Genomic DNA, 27,751 nt, shown 5'->3' with positions numbered 1-27,751 from the left:
CGCAACTCTTTGGTCCACAGGCCGATGCTCTAACCACTGAGCAAAACTGGCCAGGGAACAACAACTGATTTTTTTTTTTTTTTTATCCTCACCCGAGGACATTTTTCCATTTTTTGTACAGAGTGGGAGGGAGAGAGAGGAAGGGAGAGAGAGAGAGAAACATCGACGTGAAGGGACACATCGAGTGGCTGCCACCCGCACGACCAACCAGGGCCGGGGACAAACTGCAACCGAGGTACATGCCCTTAGCGGGAACCGAACCCGGGTCTTTCCGGACCGCAGGCGGACGCTCTAACCGCTGAGCCAAACCGGCCAGGGCAACAACTGATTTTTAAACAGACCATCAATGGCTTTCTGGCTTTTGTGGGCACAGAATCAAATGAGTACGGGGCCCAAAAAGTGCACGAAAAGATGCTCAATATCACTAATCATCAGCGAAATGACCATCAAAATCACAGTGAACTATCACTTCACACCTGTTAGGATGGCTATTATAAAAAGACAATATTTAACAAGTGTTGGCAAGGATGTGAAGAAAAGGGAACCCTTGCATATTGTTGGTGGGAATGTAAAGTGGAAGAACTGCTATAAAAAACAGCATGGAGTTTCTTCAAAAAATTAAAACTATAATTACCATATGATCCAACAATCCCCCTTCTGGGTAAATCTCCAAAGGAAATGAAATCACTATCTCAAAGAGATATCTGCACTCCAATGTTCATTGCAGCATTATTCACAACAGCCAAGGTATGGAAGCCTATGTGTTCATCAATGAATGAATGTATAAATAAAATGTAATACACACACACACACACACACATACATACACACTGGAATATTACTCAGCCACAAAAAAGGAAATCATGCGATTTGTGAAAACATGAATGAACCTAAAAGACATTATGCTAAGTGAAATAAGCCAGACAAAGACAAATACTGTATGATCTCACTTATATGTGGAATCTAAACAAGTTGAACTGATAGAATCAGAGCAGAGTGGTGATTGCCAGAAGCTGAGGTGTGGGAAGAAATGAAAAGATATTGGTCAATGGAAACAAACTCTCATTTATAAGATGAGTAAGTTCTGGGGACCTAATGTACATCCTGGTGACTATAGTTAAAATAATGGTACTATTTTATACTTGAAATTTGCTAAAAGAGTAAGTCCTAAAAGTCCTTACCTCCACTACCACAATAAAAAGGTAAATACAAGTCATGAATATGTTAATTAGCTCGTGGTAATCATTTCACAATATGTACATATATCAAATCATCGTGTTTACATCTTATATGCAATTTTCATTTGCCAATTATGCCCCAATAAAGCTGAAAAAAACAAGAGCCCTGGCCGGTTTGGCTCAGCGGTTAGAGCGTCGGCCTGCGGTCCAGAGAGACCCGGGTTCGGTTCCCGCTAAGGGCACGTACCTCGGTTGCAGTTTGTCCCCGGCCCTGGTCGGTCATTCGGGTGGCAGCCACTTGATGTATTCCTTTCACATTGATGTTTCTCTCTCTCTCTCTGTTCCTCTCTCTCCCTCCCACTCTACCTGGGCAAAAAATGGAAAAATGTCCTCGGGTGAGGATAAAAAAAACCAAAAAAACATGAGGACAGAGCCCTCAATAAGTAAAGCTAAGGAATAGGCACAAGATTTATAAATCCCCCTCCCCCCAAAATGAAATGTGAGCTTCTCTCCAGACCTCACCCCGGACACTTCAGTCTTATCTTACTTAGCTGTTACTGGGCCCTGAACTCCCCCTTCCCTCCTACCTCACAGTCACCTCCTTCACTCCGCTCTGCCTCCTTACCTGCTTCACCCAGACAACACCTTTGCCCCTCATTCCCTTCTGATCTGCAGACCAGAATGTTCTCTTGCCTCCTGGATCTCTCCCTTTGCGGGCCCCAAGCAGTTCAAACCAAATATGGATTATCTTTTTCTCCCCTGGTACTTTCCATCTTGAAGTTCCCTAATGTGTTCAGAGAACTGTGAAAAGCAAATTACTTGTTTCCTGACTTCTCATGAAACCTGACACTATTTATAAATAAGAAAATTGAAGCCTAGAGAGATTAAGTAACTTCCCCAAAGCCACACACGTTCAAAATTTGAATCCCTATCTGACCCCCAAATCCTGAAACTAAGTGCAAACTCATGTTAAGGGGCCAAAAGCTTTTGCAACCGGAGGACAAGGAACTCTCTTTAAGAAAAAGACTATGAATTGAAAAAAACAAAGGTAGATACAGGGCCTAGGAAGGGTCTTGTATAAGTAAGGGTTTAGAAGCTTAAATTTCCTTAGCTTCATGATAAAAATGGCCTCTAAGTAAAAATTCGGAGATAGACAAATCTATCTTCAAAGATAATGGACAGGAAAACAAGAGGAAAGGATTTTTCTTTTCCATGTCTACCACCCTCTTTGCTGAAACTTCTTTAAGGCATGAAAGGTCCATCCTTGAGAAGTGTTTCCCAGGTATGTTCCGAGTCTTTCCTGAGAGCAAAGAGCAGGCAGCACGAGTTTTGCTTTCCTGGGAACTTCAGTGTCAGAATGAGGGCGAGAAGACAGAAGTTCAGCAAAGACAGACAGAAGTGGGTGTCAGATATCAAGGCAGGAAAAAAGATACAGAAGCAACAAGATCCAATCAGATGTCTAAGTGGACAGAGGGCAGAGTGTAAGTAAAATTGCTGTACATCAAAATGTGTGGTCCGTGTTGAGCCACAAAGTCCAAATGAACACTTGACAATTGTGAAGCGAAACCTCAGCTTTCTTCCTAAAAAATGTGTTCTAAAAACTTGACCCAAAAGTCACAGGAACAATGTTACTTTTTGCAGGCTGCCAACTGCCTAAGGAAAAGAGTGACCCCTAGTGGACAGGAGGGTCATAGCTCACTGGAACCAGGAATTTCCTCAGACAAGCATCTGACCCCAAGTCAGCTTGTTTTTTTGTTTTTTGTATCCTCACCCAAGGACATTTTTCCATTTTTTGTTCAGGTAGAGTGGGAGGGAGAGAGAGGAACAGAGAGAGAGAGAGAAACATCGACGTGAAAGGAACACATCGAGTGGCTGCCACCCACACAACCGACCAGGGCCGGGGACAAACTGCAACCGAGGTACATGCCCTTAGCGGGAACTGAACCTGGGTCTCCTGGGTCTCCCTGGACCGCAGGCCGACGCTCTAACCGCTGAACCAAACCGGCCAGGGCAGCTTGTTTTTTTTTAATTCCTCACCTAAGTATACTTTTTCCATTTACCATTAGATAGAATGAGAGGGAGGAAGAGAGACAGAGAGAAATATCGATGTGATCCAGACACATCAACTGGTTGCTTCCCACATGACCTGACCAGAGCCGGAGATGAACCTCAATCAAGGTGCGTGCCTTTGACCGGAATCGAACCCGCGACTCATTGGTCTGTGAGCTGATGCTCTAACCACTGAGAAAACTGGCCAGGGCCTGCTTGTTTTTTATAAGTCTTCTAGGGTTTTTGCCTAGAAAGTGAATTTGTGTGTGTGTGTGTGTTTAATGCTATTGTTTCTTGTTTCAACATTCCTTGTAAACATCTCACGTACATGACCCATTTTGTGCCCATGTGAACTTTCGGCACCACCAACTATCACAACTATTAGTAAGATGGCTGCTTTAACAACGTTGTAGTTTTGAATAACACATTTTTACTTTTTGCAGTGGAACTGGTAGGATAGTCTTCTAAATTCTTGAAAATAGAGAAGTTCACATTTCTTGGATTTATTAGTTTATTTTTATTTATTTATTTATCCTCACCCAAGGACGTTTTTCCATTTTTTGTTCAGACAGAGCAGGAGGGAGAGGGAGAGAGACATCGATGTGAAAGGGACACATCGAGTGGCTGCCACCCGTACAACCCAACCAGGGCTGGGGACAAACTGCAACCCAGGTACGGGCCCTTAGTGGGAACCGAACCCGGGTCTCTCTGGACCACAGGCCGATGCTCTAACCGCTGAGCCAAACCGGCCAGGACATGGATTTATTCGTTTAATCTATTAGTCAGCTCCTTATTTGTTTTGGGCTTCTGGGGATTTCATTCACATTTTTGGGAGAACAGCCCTACATATAAAGACACTGGTTATATATTTCTAGCTTTTCTAGGTATTTAAGGTGGAGGGCAGGGGGGATTTCAAGTTCAATGGTCCACTGGTTGGCTGGAACTGGGAGGCCCCCATCCTACAAGTCTATGTTCAGTGCAATAGTCAGAGGCCCAGACATGGAAACAACCTGAGTGTCCTTCGATGGGTGACTGAATAAAGAATATATGGTACATATATACAGTGGATACTACTCAACTATGAGAAAAGATGAAATATTGCCATTTGTGACAACACAGATAGATCTTTTATTTTTTTAAAATTCTCACCGGAGGATATGTTTTATTGATTTTCAGAGAGAAAGGAAGGGAGAGAGAGATAGAGAAACAAACATCGATGTGAGAGAGAACACTGACTGGTTGCCTCCTGTACGCTCCCTGACTGTGGATCGAACCGCAACCTGGGTATGTGCCCTGACCAGGAATTGAACGGGCAGCCTTTTGGTGTGCAGGACAATGTTCCAACAGAGTCACCCGGCCAGGGCCAACATGGATGGATCTTGAGAGTATCATGTTAAGTGAATTAAGTCGGAAGGAAAAGACAGGAACTGTATGATTTTATTCATATGTGGGATATGAAACTGAAAGCAACAAATGAACAAACAAAACAGATAAACAAAACTCATAAACACAGGCAACGGTACGGCGCTTCCTGGAGGGGAAGCAGCGTGGGGAGGTTGGGAAGGGACCAAATGTATGGTGATGGAAGGAGACTGGACTCGGTGGTGAGCACACAGTGCAATGTACAGGTGATGTATTATAGAACTGTATGCTTAAAACTTGTATCTTATTAACCAATGTCACCCCACCAAATTTAAAATCAGCAAACAATGGGAAGAAACACAGAAAAATGGAAACAGATGTGTTTGCAGGCTGGAATTAGAGATGAAGCCTTTTAAAAATTGCCTTTTTATTATTACTAATGCAGGACAATACAGAAAAAACAGAGCTGGCCTAAATATTAACTGGTTTAAGAAAAGATCAGATCAGTAGCACTGCTTTGGGGGGGGGTTAAATGTTTATTAAACCAAGCTTTTAAATTATATCAATTATATCCACCTATAGTCTGTAAACAAATACAGTATACATGTAAGTAAAAGGCTCTTTGATTAGAATTAATGGAAAAACTACAAAACAAACCCTTTGCACACTGGCACCCCGCCTCCCCTGGGCCAATGCCATGGGGCCTTGTGACAGTTCAACAGTTTAATGAAAAACCAGAAGTAGTTTAGCTCAACTCTACCTGCAAGGATGGATTTCAAGACAGGTGACTGTTTTACATTACAGTAGGTTGGGTTGTAGCAAGGCAACAGTGTAGTTTTTACATTCACAGGTTGGCTGAAATAGTACAAATGAAGCTTCTCTTCTGGATGTCTCCCTCTTTATTACCATAATTAGTAAGAGATGACAGACCACAGGTGATTACAAAAATAGATAACTCATAGAGTAATAAATATCTAGTTAGCAGAGCACAAACTTATAAAATTTGCCTTTTTCATTAATGTGCAGAATATCATATTTTCAAGAGGTACGTACAGTCAGCAGACTTTGGAGTGGTAAGGGAGTGTCTGTAAAGAAAAAACTCTCAAGTACAAAACCCAGAGCAGGAAGCTGAATGCAGATGAGAAACACACACAAGACAGAATTCTTCACCTCTGGTTATCCTACTTAATAGACACCACAATTAGCTTACAGCCCTTTATGTATCTTAAAAAGTAACACTTTGTTACCTATATACAAACTTTAAAAAAGATTAATCATGAGACAAGCAAAAATTGATTGACTTAATAGTGGCACTAAAATCAATAAAACATGGAGCATTTTGTGTGCTTTCATCTACGTCTGTGGATTGGATAGAGTTTTAAAAATTCCCACAAAAATCTCTTCTACAATCATTTCCAATATAGAAAGGAAAAAAGTCCCAAAGTGGAAAATAAAAAAGTTGAGTCAAAAATCTCACAAAGTGACTGAAAATCCGTAGATATGTAAGTGACATTCGTACGTTCCCTTTAATAGTTTATCAAGTGCTGTGTAAGGTCATGGTAATGCTATCTTGAAACCAATCTCATTGAAGAAGATACAGTAATTCCCATGCTAACTCTAGAATTAAAAGCACTTATTCCGCATAATGTGCGTTCCAGCGAAGTTGACAGCTACTCAGTGGCACCCGTCAGTGGCACCTTAAAGCTTCATCACAGCTTCATGGCAGACCTGCACTGTGAAAGCTGACAACGAACACCACCACAGCTAGCTATTCATCCTAATTTTGTACAGGGTGTGAAGGGTATACTTGAGTTACACTAAGGTCAGCGTCCCCTAGAAACTTGGGCAAGTTTCCTTGCCCCCCGCCAAAAAAAACTTCATAATTTAATGTGTTTGGGGCTGGCTAGGTTGAATAAATAGGTTCTACTGACCTACTAACATACATTCTACATCTTCAAGAATCAGCTCTCCCTCAGCTCACTCGACCTTGCCAGGGAACACCCAGAGCCAACCACCGCTGGATCCCAGGACACTAGTTTGAGAAATGCCATTCTAAAATGAATTTTCTAAAGCAGAGCTTCTAAAACCGTAGTGAACACCAGAAACACGTGGAAGGTGCGTTAAAGCGCAGATACCAAACCCTACTTCAGAAGTCTGCAGTGGGACCTGGGAACCTGCATTTCTAAGAGGCTCCAAGTGAAGTTGGAGTGAAGGGTCCCACACAAACCTCAGCTGCAGGAAGCCCCCCACAGCCTCAGGGAAGGTTGCATATGGCCACCTGCCACAACCAATACACTGGAGGGCAAATCAGACAGCTGGGAAGGTCCCAGGGCACCTTGGTGGGGTGGGGAGCACTGGACTGGACTCCTGGCTCTGCCCTCTCCTTACCAGGTGACCAGGCAGTGACGGCATCTTAAAAGAGGAATAACAGCAGCCCCCTCCCAGAGGATCTGTGGAGCTTAAAGGAAACGTCTTCACAAAAGTGCTACCTAACCCACATCATCAGACAAGCGCTGTTAATCAGAAGAATGCGTCAGTCACCGCAGGGAAATGCCAGATGAGTTTTCTGTGTTCCGTCACTGCTGAGCCTTTGTACAAGCACATTCTGGCAGCTCAAGGAGAGAAAAGAGGCTCAGAACACAGAAAACGGCAGTGAGAGGAAGCGACGTCATGGATTTCCTAATAAAAAAGATCTAGTTGTTAAAAACAAGATCAACTCACAATCAAAGTCGTTACTTATGCTGGCTTTGAGATAGTGTTTAAAAGTTGGTCTGTTGATCTTTGAATACACTGACTCCTCCAATCTACCAAGTTGTCAATGCTGGTTAAAGTTTGCCATCGAGAGAATGCGAAAAAAAATCCTTCCCTCAAAAGACATATGAATCAGATTTTAAAAATTTAGCTGAGATAGTCCCAATCATATAAGCTACCACAGTGGGAAAGTTTCAAAAGTAATTTTAAAAAAGGACTTTTAATTTTGGTTCATGCAAACATCCACAGAATGAGAAATGAACACACACTCACATATGTGCGTCTCGTTGTTGCCCAGTACACCTTAGACAATGACCTGCCTCTCGAAATTCAAAAACGAACCTGCAAAAATTCATACACTTCCATGATGGGATTATAGTCGAGCAAACATCCTGTTGCCAAGTCCCAGTTTCCATTTGAACCCAACAAACTGATCGGAAAGGCAGAACTTTGCCCGGCATGCTGCATGATCCACTTTATAAATGCTCTGGATGGCTCTGGAGACAAGACAGCATCTCTTGCACGGGTTTGCCTTCATAGCAGATCTGATACACTGCAGTAAACAGTGGAAACCTGGTTGGGGGGAAATGTGAGAAAAGACAAGTTAAGCCATCTGGTTTACCTCATACACCAATTTAGTCTTTATGACTTAACAGACTGCAGATCAGTGTGATACTTGTGACCACCTCCTATATTCCTTTGTTACTTGGCCTGCAGAGAGCCTCTGCATTGTTGGCTTTAAGATCTTGGTAGAGCCCAAGCCACCCTCTGCCTAACTGGAGTGCACCGTCTACACACAAGGCACATATATGGAAACCTTACGGGGGAATCGATGGTCATTCACATATGGAGTTGTGGCTCAGGCTCTTGGTCAAATCTGAATGAGTCCAAGTTTCTGTCACTATTTTAAAAGACTGGAGAATACATTTTAAATTGCAATGCAGTATTGCTCTCTTGCTTCCAGAAAGGATGAAGATGAGCAGCCCACACAGCACCATAAATAACCCAGCCCGGGATGCTCCTGCAGAACCGACGTGGGAGAGCACCGATCTCGTGTCAGAAGCTGGATTTATTTTGCCTTTTCTTCCAAGATGTGAACACATGTAAGTGAAAGTTTGAAATGGATGAGGGTGTGAAGGTGTGGGTTAATAATCCACTGTAAGAAAAGATAACATTATCCTGGGTACAGCTGGCTCAGCAAGTATGGCAGATATCACTGAAGAAATAACAAAGTTAATTTCAATCAGGCTTTTACACACACACACACACACACACACACACACACAGCCCAAAGTGAGCTTGACAGAAGCAATAGAGTCTTAAAGGCCATTCTGAAAATAATCTAATCAGATCCCTATAATGACAACTTAAGTCATATATCTTTATGACAGTCTATCATTGTGGGCTTGTTAAGGTTTAAAATGTTCTGTGCCCTGGCCGGTTTTGCTCAGTGGTTAGAGTATCAGCCTGCAGACCAAAGAGTTGCAGGTTCGATTCCAGTCAAGGGTATGTACCTCGGTTGCCCTTCCAGTCCAAAGCACTCTCAGCTTTCATAGCCAATATTTTCCAAACGTACTCTGCTGATGGGATGTCTGGAGATAGGAGTGAAGGGGGAAAGAGAGATTTCCGACTCTGGAGCCATCACTCCACCACTAGCTATACTGCTCATTTAGATGTGATTTTCTGTAATATAAAATGCTGCAAGGCCAATTAGCTCAGTTTGGGGAACTCTCTAAATAAGGTTAGAGGTGAAAGAGAAACAAAGACAATATTTCATAGAAAAATATTGACAGAGGGAAGAGTAAGTTAAAGATCTTACATGCATATATGCATAACCAATGGACATAGACAACAATGCTGTGGGGGGGGATCGGGAGGAAGGTGTCAATGTGGGGAAAAAGGAGAAACATCTGTAACAAAAATAAGTTAATTAATACAAATAAATAAAATTTAAAAAAGAAAAGAAAAATACTGACATAAGCCAATCAATTAGCAACCCCACTATCGGGTACTGAGGACTTTCGATAGGTTAGGCTTCAGGGAGGTGCAGGGGTAGCAACAGGGCCTCAGCCCTCAAGGAGCTTGCAACACTCTTATGGGCTAAATTGTGTTTGTCATACGATGAAGTCCTAACCCCCAGTACCTCAGGATGTGACTCTACTTGGAGATAGGGCCCTTAAGGAGGTAATTAAGTTAAAAGGGTTCATAGGGTGGGCCCTAAACCAATATGGCGGGTGTCCTTATCAGAAGTCAACCCTGCCAACACCTTGACCTTCGACTCCCAGCCTCCAGAACCGTGCGGAACACATTTCTGTTGGTTATGGTAGCCCTAGCAGACCAACAAAACAAACACCTTATGCTCACACGTGCTCATAAAGACACACCTACAAGGATACTTAATAAAGCAAACTGGGTAACAGCAGAAAAACCCGGACAACTTTGCTATCTATCAAGAGGAGACAGGTGGAATCAACTGGTTCTCCCTACAGTGGACTTTTCCACAGCCATTAAAAAAAAAAAAAAAATCTCCAGGTGCAGCCCTGGCCGGTATGGCTCAGCGGTTGGAGTGTCGCCCCGTGGACCAGAGTAGTCCCGGGTTCGTTCCCACTAAGGGCACGTACCTCGGTTGCAGTTTGTCCCTAGTTGGGGTTGTGTGGGTGGCAGCCACTCGATGTGTCTCTCTCACATCGATGTTTCTCTCTCTCTTTGTCCCTCTCTCCCTCCCGCTCTATCTGAAGATAAATGCAAAATTGTCCACAGGTGAGGATAAACAAAATAAATAAAAAATAAATAAATAAATCTCCAGGTGCAGAGGTAGAATGATCTTCAAAGTGATTCTAAAGTGAAGAAGAGCTGGGGACAGTGGGACATGGAGTCCACTGCCCGTCAGACCGAGGACGAGGCTAAACGGACAGGCACTCATATCGAGAGCTGCCGGTTCCAGGGTGTGGGGAGAAGACTCACTTTCCACCCTGTGCCCTTTTTGTTTGACTGAAATTCTTTTTAACCAAATTTGAAGAAGAAAAGTAAACTGTATGTTGATGTAATAAGTCCATAGCACACGAGTAGCAGTACTGTCTAGACAAGGGGTCAGCAAGCCACAGCCTGAGAACCAAATCTGGCCTGGGGTCTCTTTTCACACCACCTGCAAGCTAAGAATAATGTGCACGTTTTTAAAGGGCTGCAGAAGAAGAGGCAGACAGGAGGAACAGAGCCTGGGGTGAGGATGCTGTGTGCTGTGCCCTGGCATCCCGTGGATGGTGCGTGCGCGCTGAGTGTGCGTGGACGTGTGAATGTGAGCGGGTGGGGGGTGTGCAAGGCAAGTGCACTCCCCCTCTGTGCCCCCCACCCCACCGGGCCGACCCAATACGCAAAGCTCCCCTCCTGCAAAGCCTCCCCTCAGGGTGCTGTGCAGCAGAAAGAGAAAAAGACGACTATACGGCAGAGAACTGTATCTGACCCATGAAGCCTAAATAGTTATTATGTGGCTCTTTACGGAGAGCGTTTGGGAACCACTGGTGTACACAGTAAGTGCAAAGCGGGGAAGCTATCTGTGGCTGGAGGACACGGAAGCCGGCTGCTCCGAGGACAGACCTGCCTTGGTGATGCGGGATGACGCGCAGGTGAAGGAGGGTGTCCAGGCAGCCCAAACAGCAGGACAAGCGTACGCAGGAGTCTGGGAAGAGGTGTCTAGGGCAGAGGGAAGCTACTGTAGGGGCTAACAGGGCATGCTATTAGACAGGTAAGTTGGTACAGGTATACCTCAGAGTACTGCAGGTTCAGCTCCAGACCACTGCAAGAAAGCAAGCATCGCAATAAAGCAAGTAAATCCATCTTTTCACCGCTGGAGGGTCTTGCCTTCAACGTGTGAAAAAGTCAACATCTCCCAAGGGCAACAGAACGAGGTATGCCTGGATCGAGAGGGGCTGCCTCAAATGCCAACCCACGGACTGCAGACCTCATTCTGAAAGGGCAGGAGCCCTTTGAACACTCAAGGGAGAAGGGGCCGTGGCAATCATCTGGTCGACCAGTTGATTCTGTGGATAAAGAGCCTGGCGCACAGAACAGCTAAACATACGACGGGCCTAAGACCACATGGCTAGTGAGACACAGACAGCCCCGAATGCCGCCCTGCTGCCCACTGCTCTTTCCATGGCCGCGGAGGGGGAGGAGACAAGGACACAGAGGAAGGCCAGAGTAGGGGGGGTGGGATAAAAAAGAAAAGAAATCAAGGCAAGAGGCGGCGCAAAGGGAGAATGCAGAACGCGGCCCTGCCTGTGCCGGGCAGGGAGCAGGTGCAGGGAGGGGGTCCCACCTGGCTCTACGGTCCAGCCCGGGAGAAGGGGGTGCCCCCTCCGGAAACCTCATTACGCACAGGCACAGCCTGTTCGATTTCCAATCAGAAGAAAGAAAATGGGGCATGATTGAGGAGAGGCTCTGCTCAGAGGTGAGTTTCACCTGCTTGATTACATCTGCTTTTTAAAGCAGGCAGGTTCTGATCCCAGATGCTGGCGCCAGCCATACCCTCCCAGAATGGAACGAGGGGCACTGCCGGCCAACCTGTGATTTCATTAAACCCTGTCAGCCACTCCCCTTCGCAGCACACAGATCCCACTTTAAAACTGTGATGGGGCGGGGGGGGGGGGGGGAGTGGAGAAAATGGGCCCGTTCCTTCGCACTGCACAGAAAAACCCTCACAAAGACAAGACAGAAAAGTGTGGAGGCGCAAGATGTTCCTGTACCTCTATTTTACCACAACCTCAAATGCGGCCCCTTCTCCTTATCCAAGAACTGCCCCCTCCTGGTGGAAAGACAACCACCTTGGAGTCCTGGAGGCGGTGTGCCGGAGACAGCCCTTCCCAGACCCCAGCCACACTCCCCAGCCTGCCTCACCTCCCTGTGACCCTTCTACCCACTGGTGCTCCTTTCTGCCTCCCTGCCCTTCCCCATGTCGCTACCCAATATAAGCAACTGCTGTGGAGGGCGTTCAGAGCAGATTTTCCAGGGATGGCCCACTGCTCTCCATACCGCCGGTAATACTGGAATAAACACTCATCTGTTTTTTAAAAAATATTGTGATTGGGAGATACTAACCATCACCAAAGACCCAGATATTTTTTTAAGATGTTGAACAAACTCCTGATAAAGACCTATGGTTATTAAAGTAGGCCAGCCACACACGCGCACATCTGCTGTTAACGATGGAGGAACCTGTGCGTGTCGGACGTATCTTCCTCGTAGGCACGATTTAAAGGTACTTCTCCTCCTCTGGAGGCTTGTTTATGACTTCCATCCCTGCCTGGCTGGTTTTGAAAGCCATTTCAGAAAAACAAAATGCAAATGAAAGAAGGAAGACAAATGCCCCGTGCTCCCTCACTTTCCATTTTCATTAGGGAATTCCATGGGTGATCAATCTGCACGGTAAGGTACAGATGCCAGGCTGGGACCAGCAGATGCCGGGGCTGGTGTGAGAGGAGGCAGGAGACACAACCAGAGGCACACTGCCCGAACCCACCTCCTGGCAGCATCCAGAGCTGCCCAGCCCCCACTCTCCCAAAAAGCACTACTGAGAGTTAAGGACACACAGGACATGCTGCACGGTTACGAGGTGGCGGAGCTGCCATCCGAGGCTCAATGGATCAACAAGATAAAGGACCAGGAGCAGCCTCAGAGAAGGTCGGGCAGCTTTTGTGGTGCTTCAGGGCTCACTTCCTTGATCAGATGGCAAATCAAGCTGGCCCAGGCCCACCTTTACCCTGTGACCGGCCTGGAAGGGCAGTGCAGGCTGGATGCTTCATGCACCCGTCCACGCGAGGACAGACCGCAAGGCTGCCCACCGGACCTTCACCCAGGTCGGGTCACTGCGGTGGTGGAATTCCGGCCTAACGAGCCTTCCCTTCCTTTCTGAATCGCTCGGCAGTTTATCAACAAGACCCTGCCTTTCTATAAAAACAACAATCATTTCTTGAAAAACTGAAAACCTATACCATGTAGCTTTTACCACACGATGCAGAACCCTGAACGTCCTGCTTGTGACGTGGAGAAGGAGCTCTTCTGCCTGCAGCTGGGCTGGCTGTGTGTATGTGCAGACGCCCATTTCCAGGGCAGGCAGACGCTTCCCGCACCGACGTTCGCGTCACACACACGGCAGAACGAACCTCATCACGTCCTGGCACACTTAGCCCACACGTGCTCGCTGTGTGCACGGACTGGGCTGGTGGTCACGCGAGGGTGGGACGACACCGAGTCTCGGGTCCCGGGGCACCGGGTGACTCACTTGTCCAGCAGCCCCTTCTGCTTGAGGATGCGGTACACTTCCGCCGAAGTCTGAGGCCCTTGGAGCTTCTGCCCGTTCAGCATCTCCTTCTCCAATTCTTCAATGGTCTTAAAAACAAAGGATGAAAAAAATCTACGGTAAAGACTAAATCGAGGGTAAAGCACTTATTTCAAGAGGAGAGCGGGGAAGGGGAGCTGCACGCCTCTGCGACACACCCAGGAAAGCAGCAGATGTACAACATAAAGGACTTAAGGCTCAAGCACCTCTGAGTGAAGGCAGACAGGTAACCCTGGCCTCCACCTCCACTGAATCGCAGCCCACCCCGCCCAGAGGGCTCCAGCAGGAGGGAGGGGTGTGGGAGGGCAGGCCAGGGGCTACCTTTCCTGTCCTGGCAAAGGCCTCGGCGACTTTGCGGTTCCGGCCCCCGTAGCAGGTGGTGATCAGGTCGGCCACGCCGCAGCTCTCCAGGAAGGTGGCCGTGGACACCTGGCCCTTGCAGAAGATCCTGGCGAAGGAGATCATCTCCATGAGTCCCAGGCGGATGACGGCGGCTTTGGTGTTGTCTCCGCTGTGGAGACCATCGCAGAACCCGGCTCCCACCGCTACGATGTTCTGGGAGGAGACAAGGAAGCCAGGACACCGTCAGACACCCACTGCAGGTGAGGACCGGGGAAGGTCGGGGAGACCCCGACAGACCACTGGTTCCCGCACAACCCCTGGTTCTGCTCTTGACCGTGAGTGACGGAGATGAAGATGGGACCAGGCTTCTGTATTCCCATCCCAGGACAGGAGCCCAGATCTGCGGTCAGCAGGAGGCAGCAACTGACAATCATCAGCCAGAAAATGAGAACGCTGATAGTGGTCTCTGGTTAAATACTGCTTGGATAAACTGCTTTACCTTTTGGGTTTGTTTTCAAATCAAGTACTTTATTTAAATATAAAATTCATACAGGAAAGTACACAAATCTTAAGTGTATAGCTTGAATTTTCACAAATGGAACACACCCATGTAACCAGCACCCTGATCAAAAAACAGAAAACATGCCCTGGCCGTTTTGGCTCAGCGGTTAGAGCGTCGGCCTGCGGTCCGGAGAGACCCGGGTTCGGTTCCCGCTAAGGGCATGTACCATGGTTGCAGTTTGTCCCCGGCCCTGGTTGGTCGTGCGGGTGGCAGCCACTCGATGTGTCCCTTCACGTCGATGTTTCTCACTGTCTCTCCCTTCCTCTCTCTCCCTCCCATTCTATCTGTACCAAAAATGGAAAAAATATCCTCGGGTGAGGATAAAAAAAACAAAAAAAAACAGAAAACATAACCAGGGCCCCAGAGAGCCCCCCTTCAGACCCCCTCCAGCCACGCCCCGCCATCAAAGGTAACCAGTAACTTACGACAGCCAGATCTGCTTTACCTGTCTTTAAACTTTATATAAATAGAGTCACACAGCATGTAATTGTTTCAAACTGTCCAGCTTCTTTGTCTCAAATTCAACACGTTTGGCAAGTCAGCCCTATTTTTACACACAGAACATTTCTTTTCATTCCTGTATTGTATTCCACAGTGTGAACACAGTGCAGTCTATTGTCCATTCTTCTGTTGACTGGCACTGGGCTAGTTTCCAGTCTGGGGCCATTACAAAGGGTGCTCTAAGGACACTGGGCACATGTCCTTTGGTGACCATGTGCAGGCGTTTGTCTTGGGTACGTATCTAGGAGGGAACTGCGGGGTCATTCCGTCTGCTACACACGAGGCAGCTCAGATCCGGACCTGCTTCCCCAGAAGCTGACCGTCTAGTGTAGGGGTCAGCACAGGGTCGACTGCCTGGTTTTATAAATAATGTTACTGGAACTCAGGCACGTTGTTCCCTTAGCTACTGTCTATGGTTCCTTTTGTGCTGTTAACAGATTTGAGTTGTTGGGACAGATCACGCAGTCCACGGAGTGAGGGAGTGAGTGAGTGAGTGAGTGAGTGAGTGAGTGTGTTAGTCCTCTCCAGAGGATATTTTTACATTTCTTTTCAGGCACAGTGGGAGGGAGTGGGGAGTGGGGAGTGGGGAGAGAGGAAGAGAGAGAGAGAGAGAGAGATGGAGGTGAGAGAGACACATCAAAAGGTTGCCTCCTGCACAACCCCAACCAGGGCCGGGGACAAACCACAACCGAGGTACCTGACCTTGGCTGGAATCAAACCCGAAACTCATTGGTCCGCGGGCCAAACCAGCCCAGGCACCCACAATATTTCTATCTGGCCCCAGTGAAGTAAGTTTGCCAACCCCAACCTAACAGGAAAAATAAAATGTGTGCACAAATAACTAATCCTCGGCAGAAAGTGATGCTGCATAAGAGGTACTGAACATGACTTTCACTTCACGCCATGTGCGTCAGCTGAGCACTGGGTGGGAAGCCCTACACCGACTGGGCCTGAGGGCAGGGCGGTACTGGGGCGGCCAGGGTATCCCCCGGAGGAGCTGCAAAGGCAGAATCAGACACAGAGGTCCTCCTCGGGGAGTTGACAACAGCTGGGAAAAGCGTCCCAAGGGACACAGGACGAAAGTGTGCTGAGACGCGGAGGGAGCCGCAGCTTCATTTCAGGGAGGGGAGTCTGCACAAAGGAGGCGGCATCTGAGCTGGCCTCCAATCACACGTAACGTCAGACAGCCACACGCGACAGGCGATGCCACGTGGCAGCACAGGGGACACTCGGTCGGGACACCCGGTGAGCCCGGTCCCCTGCCCCTTGCCACTTTACAGGCTCCTTCACCAGAACACTCGATGCCAGGAAAAAGGCGAGCATTTGGACTCGTCTGACCACACCAGCATTTCCCTATAATATCTGGTGACATACACGGCTCTGTGCCTTGAGAGACATTAAAAATGAAGCTAGTTGGTAAGAAATGGGAACTCAGTAAAAATAAGTGCATCTTTCTCCTCCAAAAGGAAGATTATTAATGAAAGAGAACATTTCTTAGAATATCAGGCCTATTAAATCTGAGGGATGAGGTGAGAAATGGAACGAACTGGGGAAGAAAAATGTCTTCTCTGGCTGATGTGCAGTTTTGATAAAACACCTCACACACAGCACTGATGTGGCCAGGCTCGCCGGAGAGAGACCGGGCACTTCGACACGGCTCTCGCTCACCGGGAGGCCGAAGCCACAAAGCCACTTCAGATGAAAAACTTCTGAAGAGCCCTCCTGACGCCTGTCTTCCTCCAGCAGACAGACCCCCCTCCCTGCGGCCACAGGTGCTGCCACGGGAGGGGGCCGGAGAACGGGGATCAGAATGGAAAGGGCCCCGAATGTGTCCTCTCTTCCTCGGTAACAATAACTGATTCACTGTGGCTGCTGGTATCCCTCTCGTCGCTATCGACACAGGAAGGAAAAACTTCTCTGAAAATAATCAAAGCTGACGCGGATGCATGAGGGTTTTAGACAAATTCACTACTTCTGCGTCCTAGTGTCTGTGTTCTGAGCTATAGCAGACCAATGAAGTGGCTTCCAACTGGGTCACCTCCGCCCTACGAAGGCCAGACCCTGGTTCCTACCGCAGGCAGAGCGGACGAGGACTCGGGTCTTCTGCCTTAACAGCCTGACCAGGGAGCACACGTTCTCAGAAGGTTCTAACTTCTGCCTGCGCCTGCAAACTCTCAACCCCTTCCCGCCACCCAGGGGGTGCACCCTGCAGGTTTCATCAGCCCCTGACAGCAGTCATCCGTCTCCAACTGCCTGCTGTGTGTGCACCGAGGGGCGGCAGCAGCCAACTCCCGGCTTGGTGCACTTGGCGTCCAGCAGCACTGTGCAGAGGACAGGGTTGGGGCGGTGAGGAAGGAGCCCTGAGAGGTGCCGAGGGGCGAGATGGGCTCTGGGTCTGCAGCTCTGCCCAGAGGGGATGAGCGGCTGAGCCCCCTGGAGCTGCAGACCTTCTAGCTGCGGTGCTGGGCAGAGACTCAGAGTCCAGTGTTTCATTACTGTTACCAAGACGATGCGATGAGGCCTAGGATCCAAATGGTCAGACTGATGAGACTGCTCTCTGATGCCTCCTGGACTGTGTCCCTGTGTCCCCCTTCATCACCATGACCCCTTCTAAAGGTTACCTGACAAGCCAACTCCAGGAAACGTCTATGATCTGAATGGGAGATAGCAGGGCCTTTGGTTCAACAAGAGGTTCCTATACACAGAGGTGACAGGGGTTCTTTAGTAAGTGACCACGTGAGCCACACCAGGCTCAAAGCACACTGTCTCACTGGAATTCTGAGTGTGTACCTATCCTCTGGCTGGCTTGGACGGTTCAGTGGCTGGTTGAGAACACCTTGCTGGTGAGTGATCCAGTTGGGATGTGCTCCTAGGGTTTGGGGCCAAAGCCCCACTCTCCCCTGTGCCTGGCCGCTTCCACGCTGCGGCACCCCGGGCCTGGCCGCTTCCACGCTGCGGCGCCCCGGGCCTGGCCACCCACTCCTCCCTCGGTCAGAGACCTTCCTGAACCTCTTTGATGAGATGTCAAAGGGAGTGCCTGCCTGGCTTGCGTGGAGGCTTGGGAAGGAAAAGGGAGAGGCTTAGGAGGAGATAAGATTTATGGGGGAAATAAAAATAACTATAAAACTTAACCTTAGGGAACTGTTCTAAATGCTTCATATATTATTAATGCATTTAATCTTCACAGCGTTCCTACAAGGCAAGCACACAGGGTATGTAGCCTGCCCAAGGTCCCACAGCCAGGACCTGCGGAGCTGGGTTTCCGACCCAGGGGCCTGGCTCCCAAGTCCTCTCCAGCGAGCAGATCACACCACATTGCTCTAGGGCCCGAGGGTGAAAGGCACAGAGGCCACCTCGGAGTCAGGATAAGAACTTTATAACAGGAAGAGCTGTCCCCACCCAACAGAAAAGACTTAGAGACAAAGGAGTGAGCTGTCAGTCACTGGAAGCATACAAGCAGGAGCTGTAAGGAGCCCTAGGCTCCAAAGCTGCGCTTCTGACCTTTCCCATCACTGCACTCAGGAAAAGGCCTGGGGTTCCGGCCACTCTCCCGGCCCCTCCACCGCGGGGCACACAGGTCGAGACCACCTCAGTTTCCACTAGACATGTAACCTCCCCAGGGTGGGAAGGGTGGATCAGGGGACTACTGCGGGGTAAACCCTTCGGAGGGCCCCTGAGCCCCAACCCAGTTTAATCATCTCACAATGAATCTTAAAATCCTCGCTGTCGCCTTCCACCACTTATCACTGTCAAAAGGAAAATAAACACACTGAGCCAGTCAGGTCATGTTTGAACAGCATCCGAGCAGATGTCTTCTGAGATCGCTCGGCTGTGGAAGTTATCATTATCCACTGTGCATTTAAATCTGCTCTAAACTGTTCTGGAGCTAAAAATACCATGATTTTCAGAAGACAGCCGTGCTTCAGCCCCTCTCCGTTTCCTGGGGATGGCAATACTGGAGGCATTCATCACCCCGAAGCACCACCTCTGCGATTCTGAACTGAGCTGGGCTGCTGGGGCCTCAATCCCTTCTGCTCCCATCCTCCCACAAAAAGAATATAAAACTGGCCCTGGTCAGTTTGGCTCAGCGGTTAGGGCGTCGGCCTGCGGACCAGAGTCCTGGGTTCGATTCCTGCTGAGGGCATGCACCTCGGGTGCAGTTTGTCCCCGCCCTGGTTGGGGGTTTGTCCCCCACCCCCGTTGGGGTCGTGTGGGTGGCAACCACTCGATGTATCTCTCTCATGTCGATGTTTCTCTCTCTCTTCCCGCCTCTCTCCCTCCCGCTCTATATGAAGATAGATGCAAAAATGTCCTTGGGTGAGGATTAAAAAAAAAAAAAGAAGAATATAAAACTGGAAAAACAGCCCAAGTCAGTCCGTGCTCATTCTTTTCTGTAAGCCCACACCCCAGCTGACCCTTCTGGAGGCCAGCTCCCAGCGCGCTCGCCCTCGCCCGGCTGGGCTGTCAAGGAGGGCTGAGGTCAAGCCCACACTTGGTCCACCTGGCCCCCTAAAAGAAGCTGTCTCGCCCTGGCCGGTTTGGTTCAGCGGTTAGAGCGTCAGCCTGTGGTCCTGAGAGACCCGGGTTCGGTTCCCGCTAAGGGCGCATACCTCGGTTGCAGTTTGTCCCCGGCCCTGGTCGGTTGTGAGGGTGGCAGCCACTCGATGTGTCCCTTTCACGTCGATGTTTCTCTCTCTCTCTTCCTCTCTCTCCCTCCCACTCTACCTGAACAAAAAATGGAAAAATGTCCTCGGGTGAGGATAAAAAAAAAAAGCTGTCTCAGCTAGAGCAGTGTTGTCCAGTCCAAGTTTTTGCAATGATGTAAATATTTTATATCTGCTTATCCATTAGAGTAGCCAGGGGCTATGGACACTCACATGGCTACGGAGTCTCTGAAATAGAGCTACTGTGACTCAGAACTGAATTTAAAAAAAATTTTTTTTTAACTTTTTTTTTTATATCCTCACCCGAGGACATTTTTTTGATCAGGTAGAGTGGGAGGGAGAGAGAGGAAGAGAGAGAGAGAAATATCGATGTGAAAGGGACACATTGAGTGGCTGTCATCCACACAACCCGCTAGGGCTGGGGACAAACTGCAACCGAGGTACGCACCCTTAGCGGGAACCGAACCTGGGTCTCTCTGGACCGCAGGCCGACGCTCTAACTGCTGAGCCAAACTGGCCAGGGCTGAATTAAAAAAATTTTTAAGTTTAGTTAATTTAAATGTAAATGTGTAGCCATAGATGGCCAAAGGGGTCTGGCAGAGACTAGGCACCAGGCTGGCATCACAGCAGGGTTTATCAAAGCCAACACCCTGCAGCGTTAGGAGTGGTCAGCCTCACCCCAGACCGCCCTGCAAATGAGCGGCGTGAGCCTGTGGCACGGGTTTCGGGTTTATGCCCAATCTGTTCTCCCTTCTTTCAGAGTAAGAGTCCCTGATTTCCATGTAAGTATACGGCTACCTGGGGCAGGGCAGGGGGGACTAGTTAACTGTGTGGCTAGTTAACTGTGTAACTACCCCTGCAGCTGGGTAGTCACACAATTAAGTACTGCCCATTGATGGGAAGGCAAAGTATTAGACTGTGACTTCCCAGAACCTGCCTTAAAAGACAGCTGCCACGTGGCCTTTGTCCTTTGTTCTTTTTTTTCTTTTACCCTGCTGCCTGGAAGACAGATGTGATGGTTGGAGCTCTGGTCCCCATCTTAGAACATGAGGATGATGCAGTGGTTCAGAACAGGCCTCCCCAAGTTGTGTCACTTTGGCATGTGAATATGTTGAGCTGCAGGCAACTGAGACCCTGCAGACTCAAGGGAAACATTTACCTCTCGCTTAAAAAAGCTAAATTGGGTTTAAGTTTAATAAGAGTTATCACCAGAAATAAGTTTTTATGACTCATTTACACAGCAGGGCAAGCATCCAATTACTGAACATCTGCTCTTCTTATAATCCGTGAACGGTCCTTTTCCACTCTGACACCCCCGGCACCTCATCTCACCCCTCGGCTCAGGAATCACGTATACTTCATTTTCCCTTTCTGTCCCTGAACCTCTCAGGTACGTGGGCTCTCTGGCTCATTCAGGTATATGGGGTTCCCGGACACAGGTATATAATTAACTTTTGTTATTTTCTCTTTTTAATCTGGCTCCTATCAATTTAATTATTAGCCCCGCCAAAAGAACCCAGGATGGCGGAGGAAAGTGCCTTCCTCTTCCGCAGGAACAAGGACCACACTCTTGTGAGCTGGAAGGGGCCTGGGTGCCTAGGAATTGTGTGCAGTAGAGCTCAATGGATTCAGGAGTTTACATACGAAACAAACTGTAACCTGTTCACAGCCACCGTTATTTGGGTCTCTGTTAGAGAAACTTAATCCCGATAAAGCATCTATTCAAAATAACAACATAGGTTCTGAACTTTTCTGTAGGAAGTACCTCTTAAATGACATGAAAACAAAAATATATCCCCAGTGAAAGAAGCCAGGCATAGAAGGATATATCCTGTACGACCTGATTGGAAAATTTCCGGAAAATGCCAGGAACTGTGTACAAAAGCGGTTCAGCGGCTGCCTGACGGGGCAGAGGGTGGTGTGACCTGCAAAGGGACCTGTGGCATTGTTTGGGGACAATGGAAATGTTCTGTACTGTGGTGGGGGTTTCCGGGAAGGACATACACAACTGCTGAAGCCCACTGTGTTAGACATTTTAAATGGATGCAGTTTAATGTACATGAATTATGCTTAAATAAAGTTGATAATTTTTATTTATTTAAAATCCTAACCCGAGGATATTTTTCCATTTATCTTCAGATAGAGTGGGAGGGGGAGAGAGAAAAAGAGAGAGAGAGAGAAACATCCAAGTGACAAAGACACATCGAGTGGTTGCCTCCTGCAATCCCAACCAGGGCCGGGGACTGAACCGCAACCAGTATGTGCCCTTGGTCAGACTCAAACCCAGGACTCTGGTCCGAGGGCCGACACTCAAACCGCTGAGCCAAACCAGCCAGGGCTAAAGTTAATATTCTATTTATTTTTAACTTTTTATTAATTTATTTTTGTTACAGATGTTTCTCCTTTTCCCCCCTAGACATCCTCCTCTGAATCCCACCCCCCCAACCCCACCAGCACTGTTGTCTATGTCCACTGGTTACGCCCACAAGCATCTAAGTTCTGTGGTTTATCTCACCCATCCCCCTCGCCCTCCTCCTCTGAGGTTTGTCAATATTTTAAAAAGAATATTCTGTCACTGATGCAGAGATTAACATAGTTACGAGGTGTAGGGCGTTCTGAAGGCAGTGAGATGCACTGGTACAAAACGACTCTATGTAATTCCTTTGAATTTTCTTTTTATTTTTATCCTTTAAGGAGCTGTTTTCCTTTTTCTTCTCTCTCTCTCTTTTTTTTTTGCAGTCACATGCCCTCATGTTTTTTAAGCACAAAAACCAGAGTGTACCTTTTTAAAATCAGCGAGTATGGAGACGATAACTAAATGCTGCTCGTGTGAAAAGGCGTAAAGGACGTCCCACCATTGGAACAGTGAGGTCCAGCCTTCGCCTCACAAAGGAGACACACACGATGAAGGGCTGGCCGGCCACACGGTGCACACGGCAGTGGTCGGCTCAGGGTGCAAGGATCCTCGGGGACTCCCCTTTCTTCTTTCTACCTTTCTGTTCTGTAAACTGAGCACGGCTCTTATAATCAGGGGAAAAACACAATTAATTATGTAATAAAACAAACATATGTCCATCTGTCCCGGCTTTGGCAGGCTTTGACAAGGGAGGAATTCATTTTATTCAACTGCCCAGACACAAACCACAAATCAGAAAAGTCAGGTTGCACATAGTAACAAAGGAACAGGACCAAGATTCTTTTTTTTTTTTTTTTTTAATTTTTAAAAAATTAATCCTCACTGGAAGGTATTTTTTTCCACTGATTTTTAGAGACTGGAAGGGAGGAAGGAGAAGGAGCGAGAGAGAGAGAGAGAGAGGAGAGAGAGAATCATTGATTGGTGGCCTCCCGCATGCGCCCCGACTGAGGCCAGGGGTCCAACCTGCAACCCTGGTCCGTGCTCTTGACCAGTAACCAAACCCGAGAGCCCCCAGTGCTGGGGCCTGGTGCTCTAGCCACTAAGCTGCCAGCCAGGGCCGGACCAAGGTTCTTGAAACCTGCATTGATACTGGGTTTGTGCCAATATCTGCTACCTCTGAGTCATTTACTCTCTCTGGATCTGCATCTTCTCATCTGTACAACAGCATGTTTAGCCTCCATTACCGCCAAATTGCCAGTTTTCAAAAATCCCAGCTCCTAGGCAAGCCAGTAGGAATGAGGGTGAGTGATCCTGTTTCAAAGGCGGGCCCAGGGGGAGGCTGATAGATGGCTCTCAACCCCCACTGCCTCCACCCCCAGTGAACCACTGTCATGGTAACAGGTGCCAATCCACTCACCAGCTTCCTGCCAACAAACATGAAAAGCCATTCTAAGCTCAGACATGGGTCCCATTCGCTGGGCTCTTCCAGAGCTGTCGATCTAGAACCTTCGCCCCCAGCACCCTTTGTTCTGGGCAGGATCTCACAGCTTCGTCACTCACCACCAAACACATCCAGTCACTTAAAAACAGCTTTGGAGAGACACAGACCAGTGCTGGGCAATTAGGCATTCACGATGCCCCTGCTGTCGAGTGGTCATTAAACTAATGAAGGACTATTAAAAACACATAAAAATCCCAACCAACAAAAATAAACAAAGCAGCCAACGCCGGCGTCTCAAATGCATAACAGGACCTGCCTATAACGTGGAAAATGCCCCACACAAGCATCTAGAAACATGGACACGTGCTGCCTGGGAGCCCAGGTCCCTGCCTGGCTTTAGTTCTCTAAATTCTCATTGTACTGGGACACGTGACCGCACATACACACACATTATTAATTCTAGAAAGTGGTTTTAAATTCTAGCGACAAAACATGATGTATAATTTAGAGAAAGTGGGAAGGCATTCTTTGGATTTCGGTCTCAACATTCTTTTAATCTTCGCAGTTCTTACCTAACAAACTAAGCGGTGAGTGCCAGGGTACCCATTTCCTTCCCTCGGCGCTCAAATTCCTAAAAAGTAGCTTTTGCGATAAAAGAAATGACTCAGCAACTCAGCTTCCGGCTGGCTGTTTCCCAGAGTCAGGACAGTAAGAGGGGCCGTGACCTCGTCTGTAAAAAGTGGAGGCAAGTAAGGAGCCCAAGTATGGAAACGTCCCTTTATTTTACCCTCCTAAGGCCATGGCCAATAGGAGCTGCTTCTTGAATATGATCTTTCCCCTGAGATAAAACTATTCTTGAAAAATCCTCCCTGAGCAGCAGACTTTTTTCCTTTAACGAGAACCAACCGAGCCATCAAACCAATAGAGTGTGTAATTCAGAAGAAACAGTTCCTTTTCCTACTCAAGATAGCGTGTAGGAGAAAAATAGGAATTAACAAAAGAACTTTGCGCCCTGGCCGGTTTGGCTCAGCGGTTAGAGCGTCGGCCTGCGGTCCAGAGAGACCCGGGTTCGGTTCCCGCTAAGGGTATGTACCTTGGCTGCAGTTTGTCCCCGGCCCTGGTTGGTTTGTGTGGGTGGCGGCCACTCGATGTGTCCCTTTCACGTCGATGTTTCTCTCTCTTCCTCTCTCTCCTCCCCGCTCTATCTGAGTAAAAAATGGAAAAATGTCCTCGGATGAGGATAAAAAAAAAAAAAAAAAAGAAGTACTTTGCTCCCAGGTAAAACTCTGCACACAAGGTACTCGCCACACTTCCCAAATATTCATGCTGCCAACTGCCCAAACAAGAAACCGCCACAACTCTCCCGACTTATAAAACGCAAGCCAGAGTGACAGGGACTCGAACCACCCAGGAAAGGCAGGGCAGAGCAGGACGTGTCAAACAAGGCTCTCGATTCACTATTCTTTGCCGAAGTGAGTGCAGAGAACACAGGGCCCGTTCTTTAGGACTGGACTCCTCAATGCTAACAGCGGCCGTGTGTCGTGAACTCCTCGCCCTGAGCAGAAACGAAAGGCTGACTGTACCTTGAGTGCACCGCAGAGTTCAACAGTATCTGCGTCGTCAACCACCGTAATGCGAAAATTGGGAGTCTGCAGAAGTTCTTTGAAGAGAAGGCCATTCTCCATTACTTTGCTGCCTGTTGAAAGGTTAGAAAAAAAGGAAATTCACAACAGTCTCTCATGTTAATTTTTTCACACCGAGCACAGTTCAAAATAAGTTGTTTTTTTTCTTGGTATAAAAGTAACATATGGTCATTTTAGAAAATTTGTCAGAGTAGAAATAGAGGATAAAAATATTCCAGAATTCCACCGCAGATGATCATGAACCACTTGGCATACATCTTTAACTTACTGAAATATGAATCTACGCAGTTTTTCTCAAAACTGGGGACATAATGTATATGTAGTTTCATAATCTGCTTTCTCCCATTTAATGACATGACTAATTTTCTTTTATTATTTATGTTTTTTCTTTATTGATTTTAGAGAAAGAGGGGGAGAGAGAGAAAGAGAGAGAAAGGGGGAGAGAGAGAAACATCGATTTGTTGTTCCACTTGTTTATGCATCCATTGTTTGACTCCTGCATGTGCCCTGACTGGGGATCAAACCCCCAACCTTGGTGCATCAGGATGACGCTCATACCAACTGAGCTACCCAGCCAGGGCTCAATATGACTAACTTGCAACGACAGCACTTCTTTTCGATCTCATTTTAAATGGCTGCTTTGTATTTTGCTGCATCCATGTATTATGGTTTATCTAAGTATCTTTCTAGTATTTGAGATCTGAAGTTGTTGCAACTTTTTGTTATCATAAACCATCAAGCTGAATTGCTGTGTTTACATCTGTAACGGATTACTCTTCAAAATCATTCACCCCATTTCTGTGGGAGAAGAGTGCATCCATTTCTATGGACGTTAGACTTGACTATGCAATATGCTTGGACTTATGGCGAGTGAGCCCATTTCCCCACCTGCTGCCTTTGGGCTCAGCCACGTGATGTGTTTTGGTCAATGGGACATGAGTAGACATGATGCAATAGAAGCTTCACGCCCACTGTACAGAAGGGCTGGTTCCTTTGGACCTCAGCCCTCACTGTGAGAAGATGCCCTGGCTGCTCATGAGGTCCAGCAGGAAGATGACAGACACATGGAGCAGAGCCACCCAGCTGTCCCGGCCAAGTTCTGCCAACCCGAAGTGGACCCACGGATGGGTCAGCTGTGCTTATTTTGTATGCTACTGAGATTCTGTGATTGTTGTTACTTGGCATCACTATGGCAATAGGAAACAGAGAAAATGTCAACAAATATTTGCACTGATTAAATTGTGGGAGACAGAAATGCATCCAGAGTCCTTGTTTCTGCTACAGCTAGATCCCCTCCATTGGGACAGCTCCTAGAAAGGGACAGACGCTCAGTAGCTTTTGCACGTTTTCTGTTTGTTTAGGGGCTTTGGGTTAAAAACAAAAATAAAACTTTACACATAAAACCTGATGTGAAATGTACTCTGGTTGTTGAGGGCACAGGGAGGGGCTGAGCTCTGGAGACCAAGGCTGATAAAACTTATCAGCCAAATCGTGACTCCCATCTGTGTGGAGACACTGACTTGGGAGACAGGACTTGGCTGGTAAGTTTTATCATCCTGGTTTCCAGATGATTGTCAACATTAAAATTACACCCACGAGTAATATAATGTCAAAACAACCCAGGGATGAGTGGAGAGAGGGTGGGGACACAGATGAAATAAGAATGGCCAACTCTGGCAGGATAGCTCAGTTGGTTAGAACATCGTCCCGATATGCCAAGGTTGCAAACTCAATCCCCAGTCAGAGCAATACGAGAAACAGCCAATGAATGCATAAACAAGTGGAATAACAAATCAATGTTTCTCTCTCTCTCTCTCTAAAATCAATTTAAAAAAAATGGCCAGAAGTTAATCAATACTAAAGATGGACAAGGGGTACATAGGGTTCATGATATTGTTCTACCTACTTTTGTTTGTTTTCGAGTAAATTGTCCATAATAAAATGTTTAAAATATCTACACCCAATACCTAGAAACACATTTTCTATTCTATATGCATTGCTATTATCTATTATTTAGCTGAGTTCTCCTTTTTCCAAATATTATAACTGTGTCAGTTTGAGCAAACTGTTCTCTTCCTTTTTTAAACAGTCACCAGACCATTTGGGTGATTCTGTGCAACCCAGTTTCATCACCCGGGCTGGATAAACTAGCCCCCAGCCTCCACATCATGACATCGTTTCTATCTTTCTCCTCTGTCCCTCACCAGAGGCCACTGCTCAGTGCCTCCAACATGAAGGATGCTTATGAGCATCACAGACAAGCCCCTCACCCGCGTGACTTTAATCCAGCTGCCTGCTCTGAGCCATCTGAAAAACAGGCAGTGAGAAGTGCCTCTCCATTTGCCACGAATGCAAAGTGGGGGCTGTTGGCTTTTCTGTGGCTGCAAATTACTCAGTGTCGACTAGAGAGGTGAGCTTGACTTACAGCAATCAACACTTTTTCTCAAATGCACTTTAAAAAGATTATTTTAAATCGTGGATAAGAAAGCACTAACCGTATTATTATTATTACCAGTCATAAGTAGTAATGTGACAAGCAGGGACCCAGGCCATCAGGTATAGAACAGG

General features: G+C 47.4%; 1 protein-coding gene and 1 non-coding gene across 3 annotated transcripts in view; one reads left to right on the top strand and one right to left on the bottom strand.

The window, feature by feature from the left end:
- Positions 1–5,020: 5,020 nt before the first annotated feature.
- The window catches only part of GPD1L (glycerol-3-phosphate dehydrogenase 1 like), a 46,806-nt gene continuing 24,075 nt past the window's right edge, over positions 5,021–27,751 (bottom strand). For both annotated transcript variants that reach the window (XM_036267205.1, XM_036267206.1), the window contains exons 5-8: positions 25,124–25,236; positions 13,996–14,229; positions 13,618–13,724; positions 5,021–7,913 (exon numbers count right to left, since the gene is read on the bottom strand). In XM_036267205.1, coding sequence (XP_036123098.1) covers positions 7,817–7,913; positions 13,618–13,724; positions 13,996–14,229; positions 25,124–25,236 — 551 coding nt within the window. In that variant the 3' untranslated portion in view covers positions 5,021–7,816. The remainder of the gene's footprint in view (positions 7,914–13,617; positions 13,725–13,995; positions 14,230–25,123; positions 25,237–27,751) is intronic.
- On the top strand, positions 10,536–10,742 carry LOC118633666. The gene has a single exon (XR_004960220.1).

Source organism: Molossus molossus, unplaced genomic scaffold (assembly GCF_014108415.1).
Source record: "Molossus molossus isolate mMolMol1 unplaced genomic scaffold, mMolMol1.p scaffold_m16_p_18, whole genome shotgun sequence".
Taxonomy (NCBI): Eukaryota; Metazoa; Chordata; class Mammalia; order Chiroptera; family Molossidae; genus Molossus; species Molossus molossus.
The sequence above is the reverse complement of the archived record's forward strand: the minus strand, read 5'-3'. Positions and strand labels throughout refer to the sequence as shown.